This window comes from Chrysoperla carnea, chromosome 1 (assembly GCF_905475395.1).
Source record: "Chrysoperla carnea chromosome 1, inChrCarn1.1, whole genome shotgun sequence".
NCBI classification, from domain to species: Eukaryota; Metazoa; Arthropoda; class Insecta; order Neuroptera; family Chrysopidae; genus Chrysoperla; species Chrysoperla carnea.
Window position 1 is genome coordinate 74,963,135 of NC_058337.1, and position 15,109 is coordinate 74,978,243.

Sequence of the window (15,109 nt, forward strand, 5' to 3'; positions counted from 1 at the left end):
TTTATTGTCTAGGGCGGGTGAAATTCAAATTTTTTGCTATACTTTGAATTTATCTAAATTATTTTTAACTGCATTTAATTTATATCTGAAACACCAATTTCAACCACACAGTAAATAACTGTTGATTCCTTTTGAATAACAGTTTTACCCTGAGACTTAGTAATGAATATTATATGTCCTAATTTTGAGCCACCATTTTGTAGAGGACTGGAGGATAAAACAAAAAATGCATATAATGATAATGTTTTGATTTTTATATTCAATAATCTCCGGTCTTACACAAAATGGTTATACAATAGAATGCCATATAAAACTATCACTGAATCCCAGAATATTTTAAGAATATTTGGAATACACATATATCCTAAATAGCAATATATTATATCTTAATAATGACATTCAAAAAGTCAGCATTTTTTATTAATGACTTAGAAAAAAACAGCAAATTCTAAACGATTTTCCTAAATATATTATTATTATTATTATCTAAGTAACTAGAATAAACTATTTTGTTTTTAAATACATTTAAATTATTTTATTTTTCATTATCAAATTCATCAGAGCGCTTTGGTCTTTTTTGGTTACTTTATCCACAATATAACATATATTCGAGGCAAATATTATTAGTTTTAATCATGGCTTTTTTCGTTTCATTGTGCGTTTATGTTTCGATTAACAATTTTATTTTCGTATATGTTTTGTTTATATAATATAATTATAATAATCCATTATTTATTATCGTTTACATGAAATGTAAGGGATTGAATATAGGAATATCACATTGTCAAAAGTGAAACTTCTTTAGGTCATTTAATTTGGTTTTACTTTAATTCAAAATGAAATTTTTAAATTTTCGATCATGTTAAAAATTCTCAAAAATAAGATAAATTCTTATTTTAAAATGTGAAATTTTTTTTAACAGATGATCGTATTTCCTTTTTCAGAAGAGTGCTGATTTTTAAATAAAAAGATTTTATTAAGCAAATCCGCGTAGAAGGGGTCACAGTGGTTGAATTAATATAACCAAATTAACGAGTTTTTATCTAAAAGTTTTTAACATGTTCTTATTTTTATTTTATCGCTAAAGGAGTTATACTTCAAGAATTATAAGGGAATTTTGGAAATATTCACATATGTATTTTAATTATTTTTTGAATAGATTTGAATCGAAATTTAATTATTGCACTACAAAAGGCCTGCTTTAGACTGTGGGTTTTTTATTTAAAGATATTTTACAAGTAACAACGACAAGCTCTTTTTATTAAATAAATAAAAAGTTTATTAATTTTGTAAAATATCTTTCTCAATCATCTTTTACAGTTTAAGCCTGACCTATTCAAAAACAAATCGGGACTAATATACTTATTGTGACAAATTTTTCCTACAACAAATATCCTACTTACTGCATACATAATTTTAATTTTCTATTCTTTGTAAGCTCATTTTCTTTTCTCAGTCATTTTTTTAACTAATTTTTCATTAAAATTTTTTTCCGCTAAAATTAATTCATAGAAACAGATAAAATACATATTTTTCATTGAGTAAATATCTATTTTTCTTTGATTGTGTAACGAAAATACTTGAGTTTAGTGATTGTATGGGTGCTTTAGTTTCTTTTTTTAAATTCGTGTTGATGTTTTCTCATGATGATTGCCGTTTAACTTTGAGCAGCATCTAATAGGTGGCTGTTACGTTTTTGTTGATCATCACGCATACGCCATGGACGTCGATCAATGCGTTGAATATCACTATGAGATCGTTCTGAAAATAATAAATTTTTTGGTCAGGAAACTAATATTGACAAATATTAAATAAAAATAATATAATTTTTTGCCATAAAATGATTTTGAGATATAAATGCATTTCTCGCTTATTTTGCGGGATCAAATTTAGAAGAGAAATAACAAACATTTATGAAAAGGGGAAATTTAAAAGTACACACAATTTTACGCTAAAATTCTACATAAGTGCAATAATAATTCAATATCTAATCGTGGCATATGAACATTTTTAACGACTGTTCGTAATTATAAAAATATGTAACATGTTCTTGTTTGTTTGGAAAATTATGATTGAGTAATGGGCAATTTTCCAATACAATAATAGATTTGTTTAAATATATATTTTGTAATGAAAATTGATGATTTTATTCCCAGTGTTATATGATTTTGCAAATTATTTTAAATGAAAAGCAATTTTTATCCCAGTGTTAACATGATTTTAAAAGCTAAAGCTTTACCTCGAATGCCGAGAAGCTAGCATGGAAGAAAATTTTTTTTTTACGTTACCTTTTTTTCTATACTCATATTCTTGGTTTATTATGTAATTATGAATGGAATTACATTTTATTCAACTTAGTTTTCACGGCATTCGAGGTATCCAAATAATTAAATTGATTTTCCTGAAAAACTAAATATTTCCCAGACTTTGAAGTTAAAAAATTAAACTTAATAAATCTTTAAACAAATCAAAATTGCCAAAACAAAATATGACAAAGAACAAAATTCTAAACAGAATAGTTGTACGAAGTTTTTCGATCCGATTTACTATAATTTATAGCTGAATACATCAATAATTTTCTTAGTGAGTGTGACTTATTATGTGATTGCGTCTTCGTTTCCATCGAAAATTATTGGTATTTACCAGTGATAAAAAAAGGCGTTTATTTTCCCATCACTTACAGAAAAAATTGCCTTTGGAAACGAAAACGTGATCACACTCAATTAAAATGCTTTACTTATCACGTTAATACTAGATCGAATAGAATATTCCTATGAATTTTTTAGTTTATTATCTTTATATATATACAGTACAGCTGTTATTTTTTTTAAATTACACAAAAATTTCAAAAATTCGTGAGCTCTAAAAAACTACATACAGTACAATCTATGTATATCAATCTAGCGAAATTTGACTAATTGTAAATTGAAAAAAATGTAGAAATTTAAAGAATGTTTTATACAAATTTATGTTTTTGTTTTTAAACACAAAGCTAAGATTTTAAGTTGTACACATTTGGCGCACTTGACTCATTTAGACTTGATAATGAAAACTTCATTTCGAAATGAAATTTTGTTTTGTTAAATATATCAAACGTGTCCAATTATTTTTTACTTAAATCTTTCGAATAACAAAGATAATTTAATTACCTCGGTATCTGATCATCTGATGCTGTATAACCGGCTCTTGAGTTCGACGCCCATTTGTATTAATTGGTGTGCCACTACCATTAGATTTTGTTGGTGAATTAAAAGAACTACGGCCTTGAGTAATGCCACGAATAAAAGCATCAGAATATGCATTATCTGAATGATTTGCAGCAAGGAAGAACACATTTGAATTCAGTCTATAACCATGGGGTGGTTGATCTCGACTTGTGGATGAAATTGATGGTGGAGTTGTATCACCACCACTTGCACCACTATCACAACCAGCATTTATATCGATGTCTGTTAATACTATAAAACAAAATTCAATATTAGTTATGTGTAATTAATGATTGTGCAATATTTCAGTCTAGCAATACTTACATGATAGTCTATTGGAATGGGTTGTAGAGTTCCAGTCATCATCATCATCATCAGGTGGTACCCATCTTTTGTCTCGTTTTTTAATTGCCAGTGCCTCTTCTAAGTCCGGTACAGAATCACAATGTACGGATGAGAGACCATTTTCTAAAAAACAAAAAAGTAAAATAAAATTAGCTAAGGGTTAAATTGATAACGTTGGAGATGATTTAGAGGGTTTTGAAAACTTTGAGTAAGTTAGTTAGTAACTCGCCGAATCATCTCGATGTGTAACGAATTTTTACGCTCCTGCGACGTGAGTCGATAATTTGGGAAGAACTGTTACATCAAAATTATAGTTGAATGAAATAAATAAAATCGTAACTGGCTCCGTATTTGTGTATATAAAAACTGATTATGACTGCTACTGATGATATAAAAACTATTAAAGATATCGAGATGTGGCTTTTTTTTTTATTATTATTTTTATTAGGCTATTAAAGAACTTGAGGTTGTTATGGGAAGATTACCATTAATAATAAATATAATAACATATTTGACTTACCATGTTTTCTAGCCAATAACCATTCATCTAATAATGTACTTTGTATTGAGTTCATATTATTGTTATCACGTGAATGTCGATGTTGATTAATTAATGTTTTTCGACGTTCTTTACTATTTATTGTACATTCTTCTAACAATTCAAACCAGTCTTCGAGTCCGTCACCAATAGCAGCCGATGGATTATTTGTTATGGTGGCTTGTGGCGCAGCACGTAACAATATACGACCACCACCTGAATTTGATCCTAAATCTAAGGTAACTGTGCTGTAGGTTTTCTTATTATGCCATTCAATTCGTTCAACATCCAATAATTTGATCTAGAATTTAAATACAAATTTTTATTAGATTATAAGAAAGATTGCACATCAAATAATCCGAAGTATATATGCTATGATATTTGTTTTATTGTAGTGGATACAAATAGTGATCGTAGCTAAAAACTTTTCGGGCACACTACGTTGCATACTGATAAAGTTTTGCAATATTTAAGAATTTAAGCAAGGCTCTCCACCAAAATGAGTGCTGACTCGAGTTGGATAACAGTTTTTTTAGTCTTCGATAATTCGAAATCAAAGCGATATCTTGAATAGTTTTTTTAACTAGGCGATATTTATAAGGATTCATCGTTAAACTTTATTGCCCAAGAAACCGTAATCGATCTATAATAATTCTTTACAAATAAATTAATTAACAACAAGTTGTGATTCACCCTGAGTCATTTCATTTTTCACCAGTCATAGTTATTATAAATATTCTCAACTTGGTTGAATTGAGTTAGCACTGAATGCTTGTTTTTTAAACTTGCATTAGAAGTGTGATCGATATACAAAAAGCTCCGTATTGCAATAACTTAAACTTTTACGAGTGTATGAATTGTTGCTGGAAGTAATATTAAGCGTAGGCTAGAAATACATAATGCTACTAAGAAACTTTTGAGCAATCTGGTAGCATCTATGTGAAATCGACGAAATAAGTAAAATTAATGTATATTCGCTTAGAGCGAATGATATAAAAAAGCGTTAAGCGCCTAATCATTGTCTTTTACAAACTATGTCTAGCCTTATAAAATATTTGTACATACCTTAAAAATAAAATGCCCCATATCTGAAGATATTGTTCGATTTGTAGCTCGTTTAAAACAATGTAAATAATCTCGTGTTAATACAAAATATCGTTCTTTCCATCGTGAAAATAATCGATCCCGTTGTTGCCATAGCAGGCCTCTTTTAATTGCATGAAAACCACCACCGTCGTTCGATGAATTCAGACTGTCCGTTAAAGGCATCTGTAACTGAAATGAGAAAAAATTCTATTAGTTAAGACAAATAACCTTTTTTATTTCTGTTCGGCACAAAAAAAAATGTGTAATCCTAAACAAACAATTCTATAAAAAAACTTTTTTCCAATGTTGGTGGTTTCTTTTGTTTTCAATTAAAGTTTCGTAACTTATTATAAATATTATAAACTCATATGACCTCTATGTAAAAAGAACTTAAAATTAAGTATAATCCAAAAAAGAGCAACTCTCAATAACTATTTTCCTTTAAATACTTTTTTGAGATTAATGTAAAATTTGTATACACTTCACTCGTAAAATTTTATACGCACAAAACGATAAAAGCATGGTGATTCCTAACATGCCACAAAATATGTCAAGACTTGTTTAAAAAAATCAATTGTTGGGTCCATTTCCGATAAAGTCTCACCATATAGTAGGTGCTAAAAACTTATTAAGAGTTTAGATATTAGAAGTCATGTGATAATTTCCACCTGTAAACTCCTTTTCTACCTGTAAAACTCTTTACTTGGAATAGGCGAATTATACTATCGCATCTATACTATTGCATTTTTGAATCTTAAAGTTAAAAAAATAATATAAAAATTCTACATGTGATTCGCCAAATTTAGAGAAAAAATACATGCAACAATCATTTTTAACCACAAATTACACAATAACAACTGAATTATATCTCCAGCTCTTATACATCGTATTTTTATTTGGCGTATTTAAAAACAAAACCCTACCGAAAATGTAATCAACATTTCATGTTTTATCGTAAACTTAACTGCATGGTAACTATTTGTTATAGTGATTACTGATTCTAGTCATAATCTGATCTTAGTTTACAAGTTGGAAAATGTAACTAGAAAATAAATTATTTCAAAAACACTATTTAAAAGATTTACTATTGAGTACCAAGTACTACTATAGTATTTGCCCATTTTTACAGATAATAATTAATCTAATATGGATGTAATTACAAATTATTAAAAATTATCAATTAAAAAAAATTGCTAATTAAGTAATTACTGATTTGTAAGTAGGCCGTTAGTATTTTTGACTTTCGAAAGCTTTAATATAGTCGGTGCAATTAGGAGAGGGCAGTTGTCTTGTTGCACCTGGAATGTTGTCCCATGGTTTCTAAAGAGCTCATATACGAGTTAAAATGACGCCCATGTTTGAAACATAAAATATTGATCATATTACCTCGTAGTCTGTATATGGAAGTCATAGAAGTAAGTAAGAATAAACCAAAGACAACAAAAAGTGTATTTAGAATGGTTCAGGATACATCATAATTATTGTTCTTAGAATAAAAAAGTTAAAACACATTTATTTAAATAATAATTTGCAAACAATAAAAGTTTTGAAAAAATATGGTCGTAAATATAACTTACATTGTTTTTTTTATAATCATAATATATAAAGTCTGAACATAAATATTTATTTTGCACCATAATTTAAGACTTTTATTTAAATTATTCCAATTTTATATAAATTGCACAAATCAAATGACCGATAAAAACAAACAATATTAAATTTCACTTTAAACAAATTTATCAATTTTCAACAATGAACTTCACTTAATAAAAGTAAAAATTTAACTAATAAATTTTTTACGCAATACTTCCTTATATAGGTTTTTTTTTATTAATGGCTAGTGATGTCATTAGAAGTTATCATAAATCTTATCAATAAAAGGAAATTTGGGGTAAAAATTTTTACTCTTCACTTTTATTTTTGCGGTTTAAATATATTGGTATGGTGGTTTTAATTTTGTAATTACGTATGGATTGTTCTACAAAAATGCATGTTTCTTCTTAGACGGAAATTTCACGAAATCCAAACTCTCAAAATATTTAACTAATTGTAAGCCCCTGATTTTATAACCCCGATCTGACCCCAAATTTTCTTACATTGATAAGTATTAATATTTTTATAATTTGGAAGCGTATATCTCACGCTATATTCACCTGACGCAAAAATATTACTGACATTTTTTATTTAACTTTCAAAGACCTACTCAACAGAAATCTATAAAAAGTGGTACGCTAAAAAATTGGCTACCAATATTCAGTACTACTATCGACACTTTTTTAAGATTTCTATCGTATGGTTTAAGAATTAAAAGAGAGGGGGCACATTTCCAAGTTTCATAAATAGTACTATCTTCATTTGAGAAATAGAACAACAAATGGCAAAGTTACAACGATTTTAAGATTATTTAAAATTTGATTTGTGTAACACAGACTGACGGGGTGAAATTATAAGAGTCTTTCTTTTCCTTGATGGCGGAACCCTAAAAAGGAATGCCAAAAAACAGAGAGGACTCCTAAGAAAAGAAAATCGTCAAATCGAATAAGTAATAATATCGTTCATGAAATAAATCCATTTTTATTAGCGTAAAATTATCAATTCTCTGTTCAATATTTTAAGTGTACAAATTATATAATTATATTAAAATTAATCTATTTTTATAGAATAAACTAGAAAATAATAATATATTAACTTAATCCATTTTGTAATTATTAGCTAATAGGATTATTTTTAAAATATAAGCAATTTTCAGGATTATTTGTTGCTTGAATTGCCTAAATATTTTATAAATATTAATCATCAGAAAAAAGATTTAAATTTACGTAGAATCCACTAACACGTTATTGACACAATTACTTATTTCAACAGAATATAATTTAATAATAATTTGGTAGGGAGTCATGCATAAATTACGTCACAATTATTTCAAGACTTTAGCCTGTAACACCCGTCTCATAATCTGCCCGCTGACGTCACATCATAATTCTTGAAAAATTTAAAGGCACAGCCCACAAAAGTATATCTTCAAGAAAGTATTATTTAAGTTATACAGTTTTCGGTAGCGTAAAATGACCCAAATAAAGTTTTCTATAATGACTTTTAGTTTATATACCTTTTGTTCATATTATAATAAAATAATTTCGAAGTTCAGATTTCGGTTAGGTATCTTAAGAAATGTGACTCGCCACTCTATGTGACTGTGCAAAATTTCAAATCGATATTCTTATTAATAACGAAAATATGAGGATGTCTTCATCTTAAATGCGTCCCACTGTATATATTCAAAATAAGCATCTTTAGTCATAGTTTGTAATTATACACATATCGCAAAAATTTATTTATAAAACATTGATTATTACTGGAAGCAGAATCATCTTAAAATAAAACAAGACAATCTAAATAAAAAAAAGTGAGTGATTCATTCATTTAATTTTTCTTCTAGTTTGATTTAATATAATTTGTACATTTTTAAGATAAATAAAATCCGTTATGCACAGTCATCAACATAATAGAGTAATTAGCCTACATTATTATTGTTCTTAACAAATATTTTTACTAAGTGATACAAATATTTTATAGCGAAACTTATTTATGTTGAGTATGAAAAAATCAGGGGGTGGTTTTTTGAAAATAAGAAGTCATTGATATATACGAAACGGTAAGTAATGCTCGTAATCCAATCAACGTCGAATAATAATTACAATACCTTTCTCAACCGTAGCATTTTAGTCGTTCTTCACTGGTTAGTATTCAGTTAAAGTTTGAAAAAATCGTTTTTTGTTCGTCAATCTTTAGCAAGAATTTCGATTGGCTATGTATCAAATTTCGTTGGATCACTTAAAATCACACAGAACAACTAAAGACGAATAAATAAAGTATTGGAAATATTATGTTTTACCTTTTGGTGAAATATTATCGGATGAAATTTAAAATTTAAACAATATTTTTACTTTTTATATCCTAACAATCCATGTTCAACTGGCAATATATTGTTTCATAAACAATATATTAACGAATCGAAAACGAACGGTCATCTAGTATTGCATACTCATAAACTATTAGTTTCTATACCCATTTAATACAAAATAATATAGAGAAGTAATTTTATTAACTTGTAAACTGTTATGCAATTTTGTATATATATATATATATATATATATATATATAAAGAAATGAATTCAATAGGTCGTTAGAAATGTCTCAGATTAATAAAATGTTACATAATATATAAAATACCGGTCTTATCTTTATAGTGGTGTAAATGATTTTTTTTTAAATACTTTAGTAGATAAAAGTTTAAGGAAGAAATAGATTCCCCGTCCAGACACAAAATCTGTTAATATACAATAATATTTTCGTAATTAATTCATTCCTTCTACAGGTCTGATCAAATCGTTTGCGACTCCTAAACGGATGAACAAATTTTGATTTTTTGTTTAATTGAAAGGTAATTTGATAGAGCGTGTTCTTAGCTATGATCCTAAAAAGGCTGAGCAGATTTTTTGGAAACATAGATGAGAACACTCTTTATCAAATTAACTTAAAAAATCGGTTTCTCCGTTTAGGAGCTACGATGCAACATACTTTCATGCAATGCAACTTTGGCAACAATGGCAACTTTGTTGAATTGTCTACACGAATTGTTTCGAAAGAATCTCAAAAGCAATATTCTTTTAATTTTGAATAAAAGAAAGTTTAATTTTGAATAGGAATTATTTCTTACATTTCATTGATAAAGGCGATGAGCCTTTTACAAAAGAACATAATGTAAGAAAAAAATTTTTTTTTTATTAAAAGTAAGAATGAAGGAAAAAGTCTCAATAAAAACTTTGTACTTAAACGAGAAATTATGTTTTAGAATTTCTTAATTAACGAATCCTTTAGAAAACAATTAAGCATTTGAAGAGGAAAGAAATCATAATTTTAAAAATAAGGAGGCAGTAAAATTACAATAGAATGCCAAACATTACAGGATAGGTATACACTATACACTTAACATAAAATTATACCGATTGTTTTCTAAATCGTTTGACAATTACTTCTGGACAATCTCGGGTCCAGAAAATTATTTAAAGAGTATGTGATTTATTTTTATTTATTACTTAAAAAATTGACTAACTGATTTTTGAAGGGGTTATTTGGATTGATAATTAAGCAATACGCCAAAATAGATGTATAGACCCAAAATTTGAAAATATAAACTATTTCACAAGTTTTACAAGATTGTGATTTGAAAAACAAAAAACTAAGTCGTTCAAAATCGTGGTTATTTGAAAAATCTTCACGAGCTATCATTTCAAAAACAATACTTAATATGATAGTTGTTATCACTTAACAGGAAATTTAAAGAATAGTATAATGGTTCAAATTGTTAGATTTCCCCGTATAAAGTAAGAAAGTTGATCTCATTTCCAGGAAAACCACAAACAATATTCAGTTGTCATTTACGGCAAGGGCTATGGTTTTTTTCAATACGAAAATAGAATTTCTATTTTTAACATTGTTCGCGGTTAGAAGATAGGTCGCACCATGGCCTTTAATTAAAATGTTAGAAAATAAAATTATTCCTTTTATATCCGATATGTATTATTTGTATCTATGTCAAATGAATTAAAAAATTCATGGTATATGCTGGCTTATTTATATCTTCGTTGCACATTTATTCTTTAATATAACCTCTTACATTTTTCGTAGGCAAAACATATTTAGACAATTTTATTAATTATGTTGCTGTCAAATATCATAACACACAGATAATTACAGGCGAGGAATTTTGCTATTATATTGCTACAACGATTATTTACAAACTATAGGTAACTGCGGAAATTTGACCTTAAAGCTTAAATTTTCCCGTTTATTGTTATTTTGGAATTTCTATTATTCAATTCTTGTTAAGTGATTCCGGTTTCATAAGTTAATAAAATTAACTATTTGCCGTTGCTCGGAAAATCGTGGCAAAAAAAGAAATTGTCTGCAGGCTACATGTGCGATTTGTATATTATCTTTACGATCGAATAAGACATCTTCGAACTCCGGGCTCTTGAGAAATTAACAATTAACCTCATTTATTTTACAATAGACATTAAAATTTGAATCGATGTTTTGCTATCCAGTATACACCTTTTGTAACAGATTTGAAACCTAACTTATTACAACCGCATATATTATTGCTGTTTACCTTTTCGAATACAAGGCGTTCTATAATTGTTTGCAGAACTCTTGACTTCGTAAATAAGCTTATAAAGACGAACAAAAAGTTATTTACCAAATTTCGATCTGAGACATATATTCCGAGCTAATTAACCAAATCAATTAATAAATTTATCCAATGACAAAGCACTTAGAAATATAAAGATGCCTTTATCGTTGTCTTTATCATATAATCTATCCCACTTTTTTAAATTTTTATTTAACCCCACCCAGTCACGATAAAAACATCCTACTATTTCTAAGTGCTCTGTCATTATATAAATTTGTTAATTGATTTAGTTAATTATCTCGGAAATTAGTCCTGAGATCGAAATTTGGCTCAAAATTTTTCGTTCATATTTATAAGCTTATTTAGGAAGTAAAGAGTTCTGTGGTCAATTATAGAACACCTCGTATATCTAGACATATAACTATTTGTCTGAATTGAATGACGCACGCAACATAAATGAAGACAATGGCACATAACGAAATATAATTTTTTAAAGTCTTGTAAAGATCACGTATCTCACTGTCAGAAAAAATGCCACAGTTAAAACATTCTAAGCGTACTCATCATATGTTATGTTATAATAGTAACACTTAGAATATTTTTAAACGAGCATTTTTTCTGACATTGAGTATACATTATTTTATGTTTTTCAAAACAAAACAGTGGTGGGGTGGATGTTTATGATTAATAATGGGCTGGTGCTGTATGTCTTATTAATGAAAATGATACGATCACCTTTGTTTTATTTACTGATGAATAACTTATGTACATCTTTATATTCGCTATATAAAGACATTTTACTACTTATTTGGGTGTAAGGTAAGTAATATTATTTTTATGGCGAATTGTTTAATACATTTTAAACACCTTTTGATTTTCATACACCTACCAAGTTTTTATCTGACATTATAATCGAATATTTCAAGTTTATTCAATTGTTTAGACATTAAACAATGTGATTATTTTACCCCGCAAATGTTTTACGTTTCATTCATTTGTCTAATAGTATGAAAAGTAATTAAAATAACTCGAAAATTAAGATTGAATAAGGACTATGCATTCCCTATTTTTACTTTAGTTTTCGGTTACGTATATCCGTTACAAATGGCAATAGTCTAGAATACAGCACGTCAAAAAATCCATGTTGAACCTTTACTTCCTTCCGCGTGGTAAATAATTATTTCTTGAGACGATGTAGAGCATTTTCTCTCGTAGGACATATATATGAGAAACAGGGGGGTGTAGAAATTTGTGGGAAAAATGAACACTAACAGTCTGGAAGCAACAGTAAGTCAAATCATCAATTTTTTATAAACCGGTAAAAATAGACAAAACTTTATGGCGATTTCTTAAAAAAATTGATTCTAAACCGATAAACTCAAGTGCGATTTTCTTATCACAACATGTATTTTTATGGAAAAATAGTGGTAGACACCGGAGATTGGCAGTATGCCGGTATTCGGTAATTTGAAATCAAGCGAGGGAGAATTCTCGAAAACTACTGTAAAACAGTATAAAGTATGTAAAAACTTAATGAAATTTCTGCCGCTTGCCAAATAACTTCCATAACGATCGCACAAACGTTACACAATACTGGCAGACAATTCTGGCATTAAATATTGATTTGTAAGTCTCCAATTGTTTGAGGATTATTTGTATGCACTTAAACTCAGTCAATAACACATGTCCCTCCGTACATATTAGAATATTTTATAAGTTTGCACGTTAAACAGGATCTGAGACAGGATATTCTTTATCGCTTTCGAATTTATTAGTCTCGATGAACCTATGCGTACGTAGGTATGAATGTTCGAAACTTTCGTATATTTTTGCATGATAGACATTATATTCAAATAATGCGCAATGGTTTCACAAATTTACAAACATGGGAATGAATAATAAAAAAATGGGAGCGTCTACATTGGATAAATAAACTATACTTGAGTTGTTTTATCGGGGCCAACATTTAAAAAAAACAAAGTACAATTTTAAAGCACACAGTTTTTTTTTCGAAGTTTGATCTTTTAATTCTGATTTAAAATAACTTATATTTAGCAAAATAGCAAAAATATAAATTCGAATACTATTAGGCTCGAAAACACACTTTAAAGTTCCAAAAGTTGGCCTCGATAAAACAACTCAAGTATAGGTATATCATTTCCGTAATTTTGAATTCTTCTACTTCCCTCTTTAAAAATTAATAACATTAATTTTATTATTAAATAAATGAGCTATGTGATAAATTAACAATCAGTATTCGGTTTGTCTGTTGACCATGAAATAGTAAACTCCGGGTGGTAAAAAATTTGTTTACGATATTAATTACCGCAAATGATTGCATTTGCGCTTTTAAGGAAATAAAATTATGTAAATATATAATTATATAATATTTGTAATTTATCAATAATATTAGCAGAGTAATTAAGATAATTTATGCATGGACGACTAAACAATTACAACTTGAACTGTGACATTCTCCAATCATAAAATAATTGAAAAGTATTGAATAATAATTAATATTCAATTTTTCTATAAATAGAATCTCATTCACAAGTTTAAATATTTTGCGTATTCTTATAGAGAATAATTAATGAATTTGTTCATAATTTTAAGACCTACAAAAATTTTATTTGAATTTTTTATCTAAATACATTTTTTGAATCTTTTCTGTTTTAAAAATGTACGATTAAAAGTTACACGAGCGTACAATTTTATCGTTCGTTTTGTCCTACATATGTTTATTAAAATTTCATAGTGTTAAACAGAGCCCGCCTGAAGAGATTCTTTTAACACAACAAATTACTAATCGTGCGACCTGAGTCTAAACCTAATATTTAAAAACAATATAGCTTTAAAAAGCTGAGAAAACAGGCTCATAAGTTTATAAATATCAGATTTCAATTTAAATAATTTCACAAAATAATTTCAATTTCATTATAAAATTCAATATTTTAGGGTGTTCTCTACTCATTCCTTCTTGTAATTATATTAGTTTATTTTAGATATAAAGATCACTCCACGCTTTATAACATTGTGTTTAATTTTACAATTAAAATAAATTTGTAATTTTTATCCACATATAAATAATGCGTGTTTTTTTAATTTTTTACTACTATATTTTAAGTTTAAGATTACAAACCACCGCTCACGCTAACCAAACACATATCTTCCCACTACTTCCTCCATTTAAATTTCTATTGCATATCATATTTTTGAATTTCGTTATGATACATGAAAACGTACTATTTTATTGTAATCGGTGCTTAATATAGCCTGTATAGTTTCAGATCATTGAGACAGCGGAAGTGAGTGAAATCGGAATGGACAAATTCCATTACACCCAGTGATTTAAAAGAGGTTATGTTTCTTTAAGAATTGTTGTTAAATTTTTAGGACTCTTTCAATGATTGACGAATCCTTTATAGAATAGCTCACGTACTATGTAGTTTATTTGATTGTCTACACGCCAGAGCAGACGATACTGGACGAAAAAAGTTAAAATTTCTATAAATTTGAGTTATTTGAACTAATTACGGAATAACATAATAACGTAAATATACGAATTCTGACTATGGGCCTTAATTTATAAATTTTAATTTACAATTTATGATTATTAGAGTAATGAATAAAAATTTGTAAATTAAAATATATTTGAAACTATTTTTGAAATAAGTAGGTACTAAGTACGTGTATTTAATATCAAAATGAACGATAATCTGTAAAATTACATATCATACA

General features: G+C 27.6%; 1 protein-coding gene across 5 annotated transcripts in view; it reads right to left on the minus strand.

Moving 5' to 3' along the window:
- Positions 1-904: 904 nt before the first annotated feature.
- The window catches only part of LOC123305633, a 105,424-nt gene continuing 91,219 nt past the window's right edge, over positions 905-15,109 (minus strand). For 3 of the 5 annotated variants that reach the window (XM_044887406.1, XM_044887407.1, XM_044887409.1), the window contains exons 2-6: positions 5,155-5,364; positions 4,072-4,390; positions 3,531-3,674; positions 3,150-3,458; positions 905-1,761 (exon numbers count right to left, since the gene is read on the minus strand). In XM_044887406.1, coding sequence (XP_044743341.1) covers positions 1,658-1,761; positions 3,150-3,458; positions 3,531-3,674; positions 4,072-4,390; positions 5,155-5,364 — 1,086 coding nt within the window. In that variant the 3' untranslated portion in view covers positions 905-1,657. Of the gene's footprint in view, positions 1,762-2,288; positions 2,410-3,149; positions 3,459-3,530; positions 3,675-4,071; positions 4,391-5,154; positions 5,365-6,752; positions 6,807-15,109 lie in introns of those variants that run through there. The other 2 variants (XM_044887408.1, XR_006536849.1) reach the window with 2 other exon arrangements.